At 35.7% G+C, this 11,486-nt stretch overlaps 2 protein-coding genes across 3 annotated transcripts; both read right to left on the reverse strand.

The window, feature by feature from the left end:
- Positions 1-77: 77 nt before the first annotated feature.
- LOC120157928 (protein NOI4-like) lies at positions 78-7,313 on the reverse strand. Of its 2 annotated transcripts, XM_039168899.1 has the most exons (4): positions 7,207-7,313; positions 6,534-6,620; positions 510-692; positions 78-398 (listed from the first exon to the last, which is right to left on the reverse strand). In XM_039168899.1, exons 1-4 carry the CDS (start codon positions 7,210-7,212, stop codon positions 357-359), a joined length of 318 nt encoding a protein of 105 aa, XP_039024830.1. In that variant the 5' UTR covers positions 7,213-7,313; the 3' UTR covers positions 78-356. The 2 variants fall into 2 exon arrangements, with proteins under 2 accessions (XP_039024830.1, XP_039024835.1); XM_039168904.1 differs by lacking the exon at positions 6,534-6,620.
- Positions 7,314-8,812: 1,499 nt separating this feature from the next.
- On the reverse strand, positions 8,813-10,569 carry LOC120157908 (pectate lyase-like). Its single transcript, XM_039168888.1, has 4 exons — positions 10,373-10,569; positions 9,557-10,259; positions 9,231-9,473; positions 8,813-9,103 (listed from the first exon to the last, which is right to left on the reverse strand). Exons 1-4 carry the CDS (start codon positions 10,561-10,563, stop codon positions 8,876-8,878), a joined length of 1,365 nt encoding a protein of 454 aa, XP_039024819.1. The 5' UTR covers positions 10,564-10,569; the 3' UTR covers positions 8,813-8,875.
- Between the last annotated feature and the right edge of the window lie 917 nt (positions 10,570-11,486).

An 11,486-nucleotide genomic window follows, 5' to 3' on the forward strand; every position in this document is an offset into this window, starting at 1 on the left:
TTCCTTTGAGATACATCTCCAATAAAAAAGAAGAGAAACAGATGAAAATGAAAAGAAAAAAAGAAAAACGACTTTTTGAAAACACACCAATTACATGTATAACAGCAAAGCACTAAGGATTTGTAACACAGGCGGAAAAGGCAATGAAATAACACAGTTTCTGATAACAACCCACCAAATCAATATATAGATACAGCAAGCGTTTGTCTTGTTTAATTCTTCCCCCAGAATTAAATTTTACACCACAAAATGGAAATCTAGACGGGCTTATCAAGCCCTATAGTTCCTATCTTGTATCGGCATATATGGCGGGGCTTTAACATTCTTGTGGAAGCTCTTAGCCTTATTTGAGTTCATCATTTTGCAGCTGGAGTTTGAATGCAGCAAAACCATTTTTTCTGAAAAATCATCACAGCAACAGTTTATAACGATCATTGCATATGGAAATGGTGCAACATTCAGGGGAACTGTTATTAGATGCCAACAGCATATCATTATACATTACTTACAGGTTGGGTTTTGCCAGGTTCCGCTCTAGGCTTAGCATGAGGATCAGCCTTTGCTGGTGACTCAGGTTTGCCACCTGTTTTCTTCTCGTCCCTTGCCTTGTTAAAGATTACAGTAAATCCCTCAGCAGAGGCAGGATCATTGACATCCCATTCACCAAATTTAGGCAATGGCTGACCCTTTTCCTATTGGGCAAAGTAAAAAGTGAATTCCCATCGAGACACTTATAAAAAGGTAAGCAGATGGACAGAACATCAAGGTAACATGGCCAAAATAAAGCATGTCCGAGTTTTGCCAGGTAGCAAATTGCTACGATGTATTCAATTTCACACTGTTTCATTAATTGCTAGTCCTCTCCAACAAGCATACAGAATTATTCAAAGCTAAAAATTAAGAATTTGTCCACGATCAATAAACAAGGGCATGCCTTACAGAAAAACAATTACTTGTCTACATTGATAGTTCTTAAACTCTAAAAATAGGCTTAAGGGAAAAAGGAGGCTATGATAACCCACTATCAACTGTTTCTCAAGCTGCCAGGGTACTTTCTAGTGTTAGACATAAGATGTTTTTCATTTTTCACATCACTATAGACTTCTATTTTTGTAAGATTGACATACCAGCAAATCTTTTCTGTTCTGAACTAGCAACACATTCAACCGAAGATAAGATTACTGATACAATCTAAACCGTAAATGCTAGTGAAACTGCTTACTAAAGGAGAAAAAAAAAGAACAAACAAATGCAACTCAGCAGAGCTTAGATCACATTGTCTGGTTCATAGCACGGTGTGGCTAAAAAGGCATGTTGTGTTGCAGCTTGCATTATTAAAAACCTAAATAAACAGTGTAGTTCAAATTAACTGAACAGTAACACTGGTTATTGCTGCAGAGAAAGCATTCCACAAACCCTTGTCATCGTAATCACATTTTTTAATTAGGATATCAAACAAAAAATCATAAATGGTTCATGAAACAAGTATTTTAAACAACGGTATAATTGCTGACATAACAATCTTTATCCAAGGGGGATGTTAAGTGGGTAGAACAATGAAAGAAAGCCATGCCAAAATAGCAACAGTGCAAAATACACAGTTCAAACAGAAAGCCTCTACATGAGCAATAATTGAATGTAAATCACAATGACCATTCATGGAGATAAAAATGACCATATAAAATCATATGCATTATCAATATGAAGCCACAACCAGATAACATGAAATAATCACATTCTCGGAAAGATACAGTGAAAAGCTTAACTTATCCAGCAACAAGACAAAAAGGAATCTGCAAAAGGTCGAACACGAAGTTACATAAAGTATCAAAATAGTAGCAAGTCATGCAAATACCTAGCATAATTTAGTGACATCTTTAAAAATATAGGATACCATAGATCCCATAAAGAACTCTATTTATTTAGAGCAGGTCAATTCAATGCAAAAAGATTGACATAAAAGACTCATCTATGTCAGATTGTGAAGAAATATATGGATTACGATATTCACAATCAAGCTGCTATTTGTAGATTAGATATTGTAGAAGTAGGGTTTTCAAGAAGAAAGCTTTTATTTTATTCAGATTTTCTGTTGATTACAAGAGGATACATTTAGGGGTTTTTATACAAAAGTAGATAAGAGTTCTAGATAGGTTAGAAGTTATATTTTCTACAAACTAGGATATTAAAGTTAGAGAAAAGGTAGGAAACTAGAGTTTAATCGTAAAACAACTCACACTCCCCCTCATGCTGGGGAGTAAATGTTATAAAGACCCAACTTGGATATAATTTCATCGATAGTAATCCTCAGAAGTGCCTTGGTCAAGACATCGGCTAGCTGATTTTGTGAAGAGATGTATTTTAGTTCACTGTTCCGTCATTTACTTTCTCTGCAATAAAGTGTCTACTGATCTCCACATGTTTTGTTCTGTCGTGATGTAATGGATTCTTAGCAATACTTATTGCTGATTTACTGTCACTCTGAAGCTGAAAGTGGTTGTTGTCGTACATCTCTAGTTCGGTTAAGAGCCTTTGTAACCAAACACCTTCACAGATCCCGAGTGCTATCGCCCGATATTTTGCTTCTGCACTGCTCCTGGAAACTATGACTTGTTTCTTGCTTCTCCAAGTCACCAAGTTTCCCCAAACAAACGAACAATAACCCGTGGTTGACTTTCTATCAGTTAATTCTCTAGCCCAGCTCGAATTTGAGAAAATCTTTACTGCTCTATCTTCATGTTTTCTGAAAATCAACCCATGTCCCGATGTCATCTTTAGATATCTCAAAATTCGATTTACTGCCTCCACATGTTATTCTCTAGGATCATTCATGTATTGCCTCAAAATGCTAACATAGAAGGTGATGTCTGGCCTAGTTAGAGATAGATAGATGAGCTTACCAACTAACCTTTGACACTGCTCCTTGTTTACAGGATTCCCATCTTTTTTTAACTTCAAATTCACTTCCATGGGAGTTTTCGAGGGCTTGCAATCGGTCATTCTATTCTTAGAAAGTAAGTCTAGAATGTACTTTCTTTGATTTATGACAATTCCTTCTCTTGATCTTGCCCCTTTAATGCCCAGAAAATATCTCAAGGTAGATAACCAAGTTAACCTTTTTCTTGTCTGGAGCAATTTTTACAAACAAAGTGTGATCAGATTGACATTGTTTATAGTTTTCTTGCAAAAGTATGTTCGTGAATCTGTCAAACCAAGCCCGAGGAGACTGTTTTAGATCATATAAAGACTTTAACAACTTGCATACTAAGTCCTTGGTTTCGAATTCTTTTGCTAGTAACGTCTTTTATTTCTAAATTTCTACTAAGTCATCTCCCGTGATGATGATGTCATCAACGTAGACAATCAAGATCGCATTTTTCTTGTCTGGAGCAGTTTTTACAAAGTTTGATCAGACTGACATTGTGTATAGTTGTCTTGCAAAAGTACCTTCGTGAATATGTCAAACCATGCCCGAGGAAACTGTTTTAGACCATATAAAGACTGTAACAACTTGCATACTCGTTGATTTCCAGATTGAATTGTTACCGCTGGTGGAACTCGCATATAGACCTCTTCTTCAAGATTGCCGTTGAGGAATGCATTTTTGACATCTAGCTGATGAAATATCCAATCCTTATTTACGGCTAAGGATAATAGTACTCGATCCAAATTGAGTTTTGCAACCGGAGCAAAAGTCTCTTGCTAGTCTTGTCCATGAGTCTGAGTGAACCCTTTGCCACAAGTCTAGCTTTATACCGCTCAACACTACCATCTGCCTTATATTTCACAGTAAAGACCCATTTGCAGCCGACTGGTTTATTGTCTTTAGGAAGATCGACAATAACCTAGGTTTTGTTGTTTTTAAGGGCCGAAAGTTCTTCTATTGCATGCTTCCACTCGGGACTTTTTAATGCTTCTTCTATGGTCTCTGGAATGTGAATACTGTCAACCTGAGCTGTAAATGTTTTAAAACCAGACATTAGTTTACCATAAGCAATAAATTTATTGATAGGATGAGTTGTACATCGTCGTACTCCCTTTCTTTGAGCAATCGATAACTCACTAGTATCTATCATCACATCCAAATTACTTTGATCGTCTCCTTCGCTTGTCAAGGAATTTAAACCTGGTTCTGGCTCTTGACAATGCATGGCTGCGTAGTGGTCTGTGGGACATGTTTGGGTCGACATTTATAGGTAAGGAGATCAGTTTGGGGAATAAGGGGTGTCATAGATGGTCTTGGCGTTTTAGGAGATTCAGCTGGATTAACGGTCTGGTTTTCAGCATCGGATGTAGTGGTGTTAGGTGGAAGTTTAGTGATGTCAAGTGATGGTTGAGTAGTGGTGGTTCAGTAGGAGATAGATTGATGGGTAGTTCAATATTAATTGGAAAAAGTTGAAATTCATACTCACTCTCCCCCTGGATTTCATCTTTTGAGAAGAACAATTTATGTTCTTGGAATGTAAAATCCATAGCTGTGAAGAACTTTTTGGTAGAAGGAGAGTAGCATCATTAACCTTTCTGAAGAGATGAGTACCCCACAAAGACACACTGGATTGCTCGAGGATCAAGCTTAGATTTAGTGTGGTTATGATCATGGACAAAGACTGTACAACCAAAGACACGAAGAGGAGCAAATGTGGTGAAAGGTTAGAAATGAGGAAAAATTTGTGAAAGAATATCCCGAGGACATTTAAAGGCAAGAAGTTTACTTGGCATACGATTAATGAGAAAAGTTACGGTTAAGAGAGCCTCAACCCAAAGGTATGAACATGAGTAGAAAAAAGAAGTATTCAGGTTATCAAGAAGATGACGATTTTTACGTTCGACTACTCCATTTTGTTGAGGAGTATCAACACAAGAAGTGATATGGACAATTCCTTTTTCCTAAAAGAAAGAACCCAACGAGTGAGAGAAATATTCACTACCATTATCGTACTTAAAAAAGCTAATAAAACTCTGAAATTGTGTTTTATGGAAGCGTTTAAATGTCACCGGCCTCAAATTTTCCCTCATACAAAAAAGTCCATGTAGTACGAGAATGATCATCAATAAAGGAAACAAACCAATGAACCCCATTTAAGCCTTTGACACGAGAAGATCCCCAAATGTCACTATGGATTAAAGAAAATGGTTTAGGCGAACGAGATGGAGAAGGAGGGTATGAATTGTGAATGTGCTTGGCAAGAAGACAAATATCACAAGAAAATGATGCGAGATTTTTGTTCATGAAAAGTTTGGGAAACATCTTTGCAAGATAACTAAAACTGGGATGACCTAACCTAAAGTGCCACATGATAATCTCGACAGCCACATCATTAGGGGATATGGAAACAAAGGAAGATATAATAGGCCAGTTTACTCGGGTTAGAACGGGAGGAGAGGCTTCGAGAATGTAAAGTCCACCAATCACCATCCCAAGTTCAAATCCTGAAATTCACACACATTAGAGTTAAAACGAAAAGTGCAGCTCAAATCCGCAGACAATTTACTAACCGAGAGAAGATTGCAAGCCAAATTCGGAACATAAAGAACATTAGATAAAACAATGTGGCGATTAAGACGAATCGAGCCACAACCCACAATAGGCGAAAGAGAACCATCTGCTGTGTGAACGCAACAAGAGGAACCATCTTTTTTGAAAAATTCGATAAAGATTGAAATTTCCAAGAGAAATTTCCGAGAGACAAAACCAGGTGAAGGGGATAACGTAGCAAAGTCGGGACTACCTTTGCGGACAACACAAGCATGTTTGGGCTCGGAAGCAGACTGAAGTTGACCAAAATTCTGTTTGAGTTCCTCCATTCGATGACAGCTAAAAGAACCGCCTGCAGATTCGGAACAAAATTTCCTTGCGATTCACGCTGGGATGATTTCGAAGGTTGCCGGCGACCGGTGAAGTATGTCGTTTCTAAGTCAAATACTCCCTCCTAGTATCTTCGTTTGTTTTTTGAAACAACATGCCGAGCCTTAACCTGCATAGCTGTCACAACATTTTTAGATGAGTCAACTATGCCTTTTTTAATTGTTCTGAAAAAGCCAGATTAGGTTGGTGTTGAAGCTCCATCAGAGTTATCATCCGCATTGGGATATTTTGAAGGTGAGCACAAGTCCAACCCACTAGTAAACCACGAAAAAGCGGACTGTCCAACATTCCCTGTTGATAACGAGTCTTCTTGAGAAGAAGAGGAAGGCCGAGTAATTTTTAAATTTCTAGTCCATGATGACAACTTTGACGGTGATTCTTGTGTAGTAGTAGAAGAATTTTCCCTGATGAGGGGATTGACCATAGTAGCCGAGAGAAGGCAATAAAGGATCTAACCTAAACTGATACCATGTAGAAGTAGGGTTTTTAAGAAGAAAAGCTTTTATTTTATTCAGATTTTCTGTTGATTACAAGGGGATACATTAGGGGTTCTTATACAAGAGTAGATAAGAGTTCTAGATAGGTTAGAAGTTATCTTTCCTACAAACTAGGATATAAAAGTTAGAGATAAGGTAGGAAACTAGAGTTTAATCGTAATACAACTCACAAATATCCAATAAGACATAAGTAACAAGACATGCCCTCTGAAACCCCCAAGAAAAGCTAATTTTCTCTGCTGAGCGTCCTTCAATATCTACACCGAGTATTGAAAAGAACTTGATCAAAATCCTAGCTTACCGCTTCCTACTTCCCAGCTTCTACAATTAATCAGAAACTACATTTTCCACACAAAATCAGTGATAAATTGATCAAACCTTCCTGAATCATATTCATACAAAGATTCTATAAACACATCGAAACAATTCACCCATTTGTCAACACATTCCATCTTCATCCAATGTAAATTTATCTTGCAAAAAAATATTTCCAATCCGTAAATAATGTCATTACATAAATAAATGCATACAATTCATCAGTTAAACATAAAAAAAAAGAAAAAAAAATCCATTTTCCAGAAAAAAGCAGCAAAACGCATCAAGGAAAGCAGCTATCAAAAGATGCAAAAGGTAAATTTAGAACTCTGATCATCATCAGCAAATGAATTTTTCACTTAAAACCCAGAATAAGAAACCCAAAAACTATATGATTCAAAACAACCCAAAGCTCAAAACTACAAAATAAAAGAACAGAAATTAAATCACACAACAAAATTAGACCTTTCTATTAATGAATTTGAACAGAAATGAAAAGGGAAACAAAAGCCCGGAAAGATTACATACCGACATGAATTCTCGAGATAAAACTTTACTCTTGAAGAGAGAGAGAAGTATGTATAGAGGGGTATAGTAAGAGAATGCGAGTTTTTAAAGAGAGAGAAATGAGATTTTTTTTTGGGAGGAGAGTGTGAACAAAGAGAAAGAAATAAGAGGAAAAAAAAATTGGATTGGGGATAAACGGCGTTCGTTTGGACTGTTAACGGAAAAGGAATGGGGAAACTGAGTCGTTAGATTCATTACTGAATTGATGACGTGGAGACGGGCACGGGCTGACGAGGGGACCCTCAATTTCAAAGTATATTAGAGGTCACCGAATTATGTCAAAGGGGTTATTTTGGTCAAAATACTTTTAAATATTATATAATGGTCATTCCATTTCCCAAATAATTATAAAATGGTCATTAAAGTTTATCAAAATTTGTAAAATAATCATTAATCTTATCAAGGTATTAAAATATAATATTTAAATTTATCAACATATCATGATATTAATTGAATTACATTTAATCAATTACAATAATTTTTATAACAATAACTGTAAGAACTAAAATAGTTTCTTTCTTTGGATAAAAAATGAGTTTTGTTATGCATTTAAACTTAAATTTTACCATTATATATGCTGAATTACAAAAAAGAAAAGAGTAAACTACGCCAGTGGTCACTTATGTTTGGAGTAGTTTTTGTTTTCACCACTGATGTTTAAAAAGTTAAAAAAGAAAAGGGTAAACTACGCCAGTGGTCCACCTCATGTTTTTTTTTTTCATCTCATCATCTTCTTAGTAATTTCATTGTCTCTATTGAGTGCCCTTTTCGTTGTCGGTCATCATTGTCCCATGTTTCATCGTTTTTCATCTCAAATCAACCGTTAATCGAACACCCATCCATACCATTGCTTCAGCTATTATAGCTAAATCAATCGTCACATTAACTCTGCAACCATCCCTACTTAACGCATGCCAAAACGAAGATGGCGTGTCTTGTTAATTAGCCACCTAGCCACGTCATTTTATATTGGAGTGCAATGTGTTGTTTTGTTAGCTTGAGGATTTATAGATTTCATTCTTAATACAAGCATCTTTTGCAGCAAGAGTTTAATAACAACAGCAATCAATTTAATCTTCGATCCTGCCTTATGATTCTTAGGTAACACACTTAAAAATTTCCAACTGAATTGATTCAACATTGGTGATCTCTAGCGATCAGAGCCTTCGTTTGAAAATCTCAATAGTAGAAAAGCCCCTCTAAGGTAAGGAGTAACACGTACATTTCCATTCGGACTCCGTTCAATAATAAACGATAGAGATAAAAGAATAAGAAAATCAAGCGTTCAACACTAGATTTATTGAATTTAAAGTGTTTTTCTGATTAAATAGACATCAGATTCATGTTTAGAAGGGATAAATGAGTCCAGAAGGAAATTTTAGAACTCAATATTGATTGTCAACGATGATAGTCGACGGTGGTCAGAATGATGGCCATTGCAATGGTCGATATATATATATATATATATTTGAAGAATTGATTTTGTTAAATTTAAGATGAAATTACAAATATTTCATTTATATATAGTGACAATCTGTGTCATATTAACATATTTTAGAGAAGATTAAATTCTTCTTATACGTGAAGCAAGAAGAAAAATTGCAGATATTGATAGAATTGAGAGTTATTTCTAGCACTTGGATCCTTCTTTGCACTTGAGCGTCCCTGCAAAACGAGTAAGTCTTCTAACGAATGTTGACGGCTTTGCTTTGATAATTTCCTTCTTCTTAAATTTAAAACCAGAAGTTGGAGGTGTCCCAGAAGTTCTGAAGAAGGCTCCGTTCATGAGCAAATCTCCTTCTGATGTCCATAACCAATGCTTCCATTCTGATTCTGGTGCATAATTCCTGTTAGTTATCTGCAGAAATTCAATGAACAAAGACAAATTAGTGGTACAATCACATACACATTTATGGTAACATCATGTTTTTTATGCATTTACAGAATAACATATGGTATAGATTATTTATTTATATTTTCATCACCTCTTTAGCATTGGGGTCATTTGGAGCAATGAACCTATTGCCTTGGCTAACAATGGTGGGATGAGCGCTACCACCAATGGCATACATTTTCCAGTGAGTGTAGTCATTATTGACTACATGGAAGAATCCCCATCGACATCTAGGCATTCTTTGTACCAATTCCTTACCAAAATGGTTGAATGCGAGTGTGACTTGCATATAATAATCTTTTTCGAATGATTCGTTTCCGCCCAACAAGATCACCTAAAAGAAAATTTCGAAAATATTTAGTTGAAAATTGAATGATAAGATGTGTAGCATGACGAGTATTTCGAGGTATAACTTACATGGTCATGATGGGTGAAATGGCAGTTTGAGATGGTGATGGCGGTGGAACCTTGTATTGCGTCAATGAGTCCATCCTGACACTCGGACATTGAAATATGATCGAGCCAGATATTTGATGATCCAAAGATGGAAATCCCATCTCCATCGGCGACCGTTCTTAAACCGAAATGATCTGTAGAGTCTCTGACTAGACCACCTTGACATGTAATGATACGATGAACGTGAATGTTGTGAATGATGACATTGTGCACAAATTGGAGTGTAATACCACATCCATATGCTATATGAATGTTTGCTCCACGACCGTCAATCGTCATATCACTTTGAACTAACAGCTCTTTCGACAATTTGATGTGCATATCATGAGCAAAAAAAATCCATAAAGGCCTCATTTGAATCACGGCATGACGTAAAGTCCCTGGCTTAGGATTTACAACATCATCATCAGAATTATCAGTCACTAAATAATATTCTCCATCCACTCCACCACGAGCTTTGTAGCCGAAACCAAGCACACATTTTGCCAATCTTTTTCGATTCTTAGCCCAATTCTTCCTGCACCGCCAACATCTATCAATTGGATTGGTTGCCAAGCACGGACCTTTGTTCTTCTTGTGTTTACCCCTTAAGGATCTTCTCGTTCTATTAGTTATAACGCCTTCAAATTCTGTAGTTTGGTTGGCCCTAGCTTTATCAAGAACCCTGCAACATGTTGTCCAAGATTGTTAATATTATTGCGTACATACACGAAAGATTGTTAATTTGTTATATAAAAAGAAGAAACAGAAGAAAGAAGAGGTTATAATAGGATTTACTTGTTGACATTATAGTTGAGATGATTGGTGATATTTTCTGGACTGGGTTCATAAGAGGCCAACGCAGTCTTCCATGCTTCTTCTTCACGTTGCTTCCAAAAATCATCAAATTCAGCAATGTTTGCCCATATTTTTGGAGTTAGGGTGAAAACGGAAAAGAGGAAAATAAGCCTTAGCTTAGTTTCCTCCATTATTGTTTTCTTACGATATGGTTCTTGTTTTTGGAATATTTATACTTGTTTCAGAAGGGCATTTTCAACTTCAACTATACTAAAAAAAGGTGATCTATGCTCTGAATTTGCCAGCTTAATTTGGATATTTTGTGGGAACATGCAATTACCTATAAATAGACCTTCCGTGAAATTATTTACTTCTTAAATTAAAGTGCATAAATAGTTAATTGTTATCTTTACAAAATTATAGATCAAACTATATTCCTTCAAAATCGGAAAAGACTCAAACTTCACCAAAAATTAATTAGTATGATTATTTTTTTAATTAAGATAAGGTAATTATAAAGTAGTATCTATTATAAATCCTCTCAAACATTTGACAATGAACACTCAATCGCACATGCTGGGGTCGTTGGTGCTCGAACTCAATACCTCAAAAAATAACAACAATTTCTTTAACCACTAAAATAATTTGATTCGTGATTAATATGATTATTTGACAAACACAAGTCATTGCTGATCATTGTGACATTCGTATGACAATTTATAATATTGGCGTAACTGTTTTTGATGTATATATAATTATTTATATGTGAATTATAACATGATAGATGAATTTAATTATTTTTTAAAAAAAATTAAAGACTTAATTATTTAGGGCAGCCGACTAGCTCCTTAAGTTTGCTTGCACGTACAACCTCCCATGATAGAATTGAAGATTAGGGAATGAAAGGACTGGACGTGTGAGTTTTAAGAGGTTGTTGGATTTAAGTTTGTTGTTAGGGGATGAAAATAAGTAGGATAATTCCAATTTAAGGGTAAAGTATAATTAATCATAAAAAAAGGAGGAAGATAAAATTAAAATAAACTAAAATTTGGGACTCTAATTTAATATATTTCCATGTATTTTTTTAATAATAAAAAATGGGAGAAGCGGTAGC

The sequence above is a fragment of the Hibiscus syriacus genome, unplaced genomic scaffold (assembly GCF_006381635.1).
Source record: "Hibiscus syriacus cultivar Baekdansim isolate YM2019G1 unplaced genomic scaffold, ASM638163v2 tig00002840_pilon, whole genome shotgun sequence".
Taxonomy (NCBI): domain Eukaryota; kingdom Viridiplantae; phylum Streptophyta; class Magnoliopsida; order Malvales; family Malvaceae; genus Hibiscus; species Hibiscus syriacus.

Bases quoted from the DNA above. Each gene is read 5' to 3' on its own strand.
- LOC120157908 (XM_039168888.1), bottom strand. From the start codon at position 10,563: ATGGAGGAAACTAAGCTAAGGCTTATTTTCCTCTTTTCCGTTTTCACC. The intron at 9,474-9,556 runs GTAAGTTATACC...ATTTTCTTTTAG, and splicing joins ATTTCACCCATCATGACCAT to GTGATCTTGTTGGGCGGAAA. The intron at 9,104-9,230 runs GTGATGAAAATA...GAATTTCTGCAG, and splicing joins ATGACCCCAATGCTAAAGAG to ATAACTAACAGGAATTATGC.
- LOC120157928 (XM_039168899.1), bottom strand. The intron at 693-6,533 runs GTGAGTTGTATT...TTTGCCCAATAG, and splicing joins TTATGTCTTATTGGATATTT to GAAAAGGGTCAGCCATTGCC. The intron at 399-509 runs GTAAGTAATGTA...ATGATTTTTCAG, and splicing joins AACCTGGCAAAACCCAACCT to AAAAAATGGTTTTGCTGCAT.